Source organism: Idiotropiscis lumnitzeri, unplaced genomic scaffold (genome assembly GCF_059441095.1).
Source record: "Idiotropiscis lumnitzeri isolate Australia: NSW breed Sydney's pygmy pipehorse unplaced genomic scaffold, RoL_Ilum_1.0 HiC_scaffold_35, whole genome shotgun sequence".
NCBI classification, from domain to species: Eukaryota; Metazoa; Chordata; class Actinopteri; order Syngnathiformes; family Syngnathidae; genus Idiotropiscis; species Idiotropiscis lumnitzeri.
This window is the reverse complement of record NW_028283573.1, coordinates 874,077-880,076: the sequence shown is the minus strand read 5'-3', so window position 1 is coordinate 880,076 and position 6,000 is coordinate 874,077. Positions and strand designations below refer to the sequence as shown.

Below are 6,000 nucleotides of genomic sequence, written 5' to 3'. Positions count from 1 at the left end.
TGCTTTTGCATTCATCTGAATTATAATGCACTCCAGCATAACACTGTAATATTCTGGAATGTGTTTCCCTTTTAAAAGGTGGCAAAAAAAAAGAATATATCAAGAAACATTCATGCAGTTACGGGAATACTAACAGCTGATTAAATATTGACTTCTGTGCCATCAAAGCACACACATACACACACCCATATATATATATATATATATATATATATATATGTGTATATGTATGTTGTATGTGTGTATTCACGTTTGTAGGTAGGTAGGTTATGAGCATGTTCTTTAATTTGCAGGTCTTTACATTTGAAAGAAATTTCATCAGTCAGCTGCGACGAGCCTTATTTTTCATTTTGCGTGTGTGTGTGTGTGTGTGTGTCCATGTAGTGAAGAGCTGGCTGTTTTTTCCCATTCATATTGCGGAAGCGCTCGGATGTGTAATTTAAACATGAAACGGCCCTATGAAGATATTAGAGAACATTTTGCAGGAGGCGTTTTAATATGTTGCTAATGTAAAAACATGTTTTTTGTTTGTGCATTTTTTTCCCCCCAACACAGGCGAAAAAGTTGTCATTGTTTGCTTGATGTTTTCAAAATGTTTGCTGAAGCAATAAATTTGTACATTTTTCGATTGGTTTTACGCTGTGATTTTTTTTTTTTTAGTCATTCTCAGGGTGGCGCTAGAGCGAGCGACTTTCATATAAATTAATATAATGAATACACGAGCGAGAACAACTTTCGATCCTAAATGTTGAACAAAAAGTGAAAAATATTCCTCGCACTTGAATCCACATCACATGAAAGGCAATGTAAACGGAAATACTTTATTTCACTATTGCACAATAACAAGCTGTGAAAGAAAAAAATAAAATAAAAATAATAAAAACTAACAAACGTGACCAAACGAGAGGTGCAATAAAAAGCTACAAAACAGCACGAAATACAGACGACTGGTAAGTGGCAAAAAGAACGCTAGCAGGCCGCTAAGGGATTCATCATCAACGTCATTTTATCAGTTCAGAAATTTGCAAAAAGAAATGTTTGGACATCGAGCACAATCATGCCAGTTAATATACTTTACAAGATTCCTGTGGATGCTTAAACAAAGAGTGAAGGCCATCATCATCATCATCATCATCATTTAGTTAGCAACATCATGTTAGCCATCATAAACATTTGGTAGAAAGATGACTGTGTTTTTTTTTTTTTTTTTTTTTTTTTAATGGACGCACCAAACCTGCTGGCATTTACAATGAAACAATAACAATAAATTTGCGCCCTAAACAAGCCTGACGCGATCATTGAGGAGACATTGAAGTGGTGGTGGTATTTTTGTCGTCTTCTTTTATTTCTTTGCCTTGGTTGTATTTTACACGGAGAATGCTGTACAGGTGCCTTCGCAGCCACTAAAGGCACATGGGGTCCACTGAGCAACAGATGTGTCCGTTCTGTCAACACAAAGACCAAGACAAAAAGCGACATGCTTGCTTATACACATGGCTAATAAACAAGTCTTACTTACTTGATAAAAATGTGTTTTTTCTTTTTAGCTCATTTTTGTTAGACAAATGCTTATATTTTTATAAATTATGTCAGAATTGTGTCTACATATTTTCTATTTATTTTTTTATTCATCTGTTGTTATTTTTACTATTTTCAATATAACTAATTTGTCATGAAAAAAAATGTATACAATTTTCGGGGGGGGGGGATTAATTAAAAAAAAAAAAACACTGTCAACCAAACGTTAAATTGTATGATCACTTCAGTTAAAATTGTCTCATCTGTATGATGATAAAGATTTATTTTTGGATATAATTGTCAAGTTTGTGTGCAAAACATTTTGTCCAATATTTCTTTTTAAAAGAATTCCATTAAAATTGCACGTTTTTTTTTGGGGGGGGGGGCAAATTTGTTTGATGTGATGAAAAGATGTCAGGTTCTTTTTGTTAAAATTATTTTGATTTTCTTGTAATAAATTTCTTTTATTTTTGGGTGGGGGAATTAATGGTCCGCTGTTGCTTTTGTGAACTTAAACAAATTGTCTTGACAGTCCAGAATGGTTTGATGCATTGGATAACATTGTGCTTTATTATCGAAGTTATATTAATGAAAATTTTCTATTCAAGTGAATCTGCAAGTGTTTTTTTTTTCGGCGGCCATTACCTTGCACTGGCACAGGGTGCACTCGGTGCCGTGTTTGACCCAGGAGGAGCCACTGAAGCGCGAGAGGCCGTGCTCGTCGGCGCAAGTCTTGGTGATGTCGTTGCGGATGGTGTCCGCCTGGCAGGGGTCGCTCACGCACCGAGGGCAGCACTCGCCCTCGGGCACCGCTGTGAACTCGCAGTCGACGGGCGGGCACGGCAGCGGCCAGCAGTCCACCTGCCCCTGCTACGCGACACAGACACAACACACCGATTAATCATAAAAAAAATAAAATAAATAAATATATATATTTTTTTAAATAAAATAATAAATAAATAAATATAAAAAATTAAAATTCAGACATTTTTTTCAGATTAATTAAGGGGGTGTTGGATTTTGAATCAATCTTATGATGTAATGTGTTACAACGGAAAAAACGGCAAAAAATCTGCATAAATATTAGCCGATTTTCGACAATTTAAAAAAAAAGCCGACATCAGCCGATTAATCCGTCTGGCCCTCATTTCAACCCGGCAGTAACATGATGTACAAATTTGTACAAACGTGGCCGAGTGTGCTGTGGACCTTTTTGACTGCAGATGATTTCTATTCGTTGTGCTTATTAATATTGCGCAAGGTAAATAACTGTCCAATCGAGTTGAGTCACACATGGCTATTTTCAAGAAACGAGTCCCTAAGAAGCCCGATGCTTCAAGTCAGACTGCAGGTTGCAGAACGCATCTCCGCAATGAGACCCGCTGACATGAACCATCAAGCTTCCTTTTCGAGCTCGCACAGCTGCAGATGCGAGATAGGACACAGCAGGACACTTTTTGATTATCTGGCCATTTCCTTCAAATTGCAAATTGCCAGCAGTTCGCTTCCTGGTAATGGCGAGCGTCTTCTCGGACTTTACATGGTGACACGTCCTTATGCAGATGTGCGGAAGCTGCTAGGTGAGCCACCACCTCTGAACTTTCTTGAACTTTTTAGAATGTTTGTAAACAAGACGCGCCAGAGCACTTCCTGCAGCACAGAAGGTTGACGGCCGCTAACTTTGCAAAGATGAACGGTAAATATTCATGTAAAGTTTGGAAAGTGCTTACCTTAATGCTAACAATGCAAAATCCATAAAACGGGCCAACAAAATTAGCTGGCGGGTCACCGTGATATAAGACTTTAAACAACGGATATTTGAACACAACAATATAAATTTTTTTTTTTTTAATTGTGTCACTACAGCATGTTACAAAATGTGTAGTCTAGTGAGCTAGTTTTCTTGTTAACAAACAATCAGACGGATTCATGGCATTTCTATGTATACATTTAAAGCAACGTGTAGTGGCATTTTACACCGACTCAGCTCATCATTATTTAATTCCACATACTTTTTGTGATGTTTTTATAAGGTGGCATAATAATTCTAGACTAAAAAAACTGTGAAAGACCACAGAGGTGTCCCTAATGAAGTGTCCAGTCAGCGACTAGCCGATCGGCGCGTTACTCATCAGACGGCGCGAGACACAAAACGTGGGAGTGACGCAGCGGCACGTCAAGCGTGACTTTGCCACTTGCGCATTCAACAGGAATCCCTCACGGGGACCGCCCACGTGCTCCGTCTACAACGGTGGCAAAAGGTCAAAGCCAGACGAAAAAAGGAAACACCACGCGCTTGACCTGTGAAAAGAGTCACGTGGCGATCAGAGTTTGTTGTACAAAGAACCCTCGGAACACACAAGCTGGACGAACACAAAACTTGGTCCCGCCCACACTCTCGTCTTCCTGCTGTGGAACTTCAGAAGCGTGTTGGGCCCATCAAAACACACGACAGTGCAAAAAGGTCATTTGGAATCCTCCTACATGTCTCCAATAACTCCTCTTCCCTCGCGCCACACACCAAAAGCTTCATTTTTTTCCCCCTCCCCTCCTTTGACCTTCGCCAAAACTGGAAACGCTTGCTTTTACTGGTTTCTATGGCGACAGCAGCGTTGTCAAGTGTTGCAATGTGAAGTTATTTTTCGCAGTTAAAAACAACGAAATCATAGTGGAGCTAAAGCGGGCTGCCTTCGGTGCCAGTGTCAGGAACCCCCCACACATTGGGCCCTTGACTCGCGACTAATATCATTTCACATCGGCGACACAACCGGAAACCTCAGCAGACACCGCAATGACACGTCCGACGTCCCAAACAGAGCCCCCTACTGGCAGGTTTGCAGTCAAACACACAAACCATAAAATCAAGTCAATTTAGTCGTCTTTTTGTTTTTTTTGGAGTGCCACCGTAGGCCTCCCTTGCCTGGGGCGCAACCGGGGAGGGGGGGGGTCTACCAACACCTCTGAGCGCAAACATCTGCGCTAATGTTGGGCTGCCAAAATGATGACGTAATGACTTCTATTCTGGTATTCAGGAACTCCATTGATTGGCTTGTCGTTTTTACCACATTACATTTTTTTCACTTGTTCCACAGGGAAATTATCTTATTATTTTATTATTGTCATCACTCATTCATAAAGTATACATGCAGGAGAGATATTATTACAATCAGTCTATTTTATTAGTTATTATTGTCATTGTTATGCATATTGGAAATTCTTTATTTAATAAACAATATATGATTTTATTTTTTTTATCTTTCCACCAGGTAATAGTATAATTATGATAAAATATGCATTATTCAGTATAATAATAATAATAATAACGCTCAATTAAAAATGTAACCAGTCGTAACATACATGTAAATAAATTTCCGTTCCGTTTTTAGAATTGTTTTTTTCATTTATCCTAGAGAGGAAATAATAACAATTTATCGCGATTAAATATTTCTATTGTTATAATAATGCAATTATAATTGCAATGATAATTTGTATATGTATTTTTTAAAATTATAAATATATTTATACTAATATGTACATTATTCTTCCTTAATATTATTGTTGTTATTATTATTAAAATTATTATTATAAAAAAATCACAGTAGGAAGCAGAAACTTACCAAAAAGAATAATGAAATTTGTATTCGTATTAACAAAATAGAAAGTATAATAATAATTAATGAATAAAAAATAATAATGTTGATAATTGCTATTAATCTGTATTCAGTAATCACAATTGTGTGCTCATGTGTATAACACGACTGCTATTATGAATTTTTATGATACTTATTATTGTTATTGCTGGCATTTCCACACTCACTTGTTTCTGGTGGCATTTCATTTACTATTTTATGTTAGCCGCTATGCTAATAGTAGCTTTGAAAAAAATCGTAGTTAAGTAAGGCTTGATTGCGATGTGATACGTCCACTCCTTTTGTGATTGGTGGTCACGCGCTCACCAGGCACTGGCACTGCTGGCAGTTCTCCACCCAGGTGTCGCCGCTGCCGTAGGTCAGCGCTCCGTTCTGGTGCAGACACTGGCTGCTCAGGCGCGGGTCGCACTCGGGGCAGCAGAAGAGGTCGGCGTTGGGGTTGTCGCAGTCGCACACCATCCGGCGACACATCACCTGGCCGGCCTGGCCCCATAAAAAAGAAGCAGAATCGAAGGTTCGGTGCTCACAAACAGATTGTTGCGTTACGTTAGTGAAAACGGTGTGAGTGATCAGGTCGCCGGATCGGGCGATGAAGCCTTCGTCGATGTTGACGGGATCTTGACGACAGCCGCAACGGAGACGATAACTGACTGAGCAATCTGTGTGACTTGTGTCTCCCTCTGGAGGGTTCATTTAGAGATGTGTTAAGAGTTAGCTCAAGAGATTAGAGTTGTAGTACGCACACACACACACACACACATCTTGTTACATTTTTCACAAAGCATGTCTGTGTCTGTATTTGCACACTTGAAGTACCAAGTCAAAAAAAAAA

General features: G+C 38.9%; 1 protein-coding gene across 1 annotated transcript in view; it reads right to left on the bottom strand.

Moving 5' to 3' along the window:
* Nucleotides 1-802: 802 nt before the first annotated feature.
* The window catches only part of nell2a (neural EGFL like 2a), a 76,884-nt gene continuing 71,686 nt past the window's right edge, over nucleotides 803-6,000 (bottom strand). The window contains exons 18-20 of the mRNA XM_088287207.1: nucleotides 5,475-5,651; nucleotides 2,164-2,388; nucleotides 803-1,445 (exon numbers count right to left, since the gene is read on the bottom strand). Of these exons, the coding sequence (XP_088143333.1) occupies nucleotides 1,404-1,445; nucleotides 2,164-2,388; nucleotides 5,475-5,651 (444 nt within the window). The 3' untranslated portion in view covers nucleotides 803-1,403. The remainder of the gene's footprint in view (nucleotides 1,446-2,163; nucleotides 2,389-5,474; nucleotides 5,652-6,000) is intronic.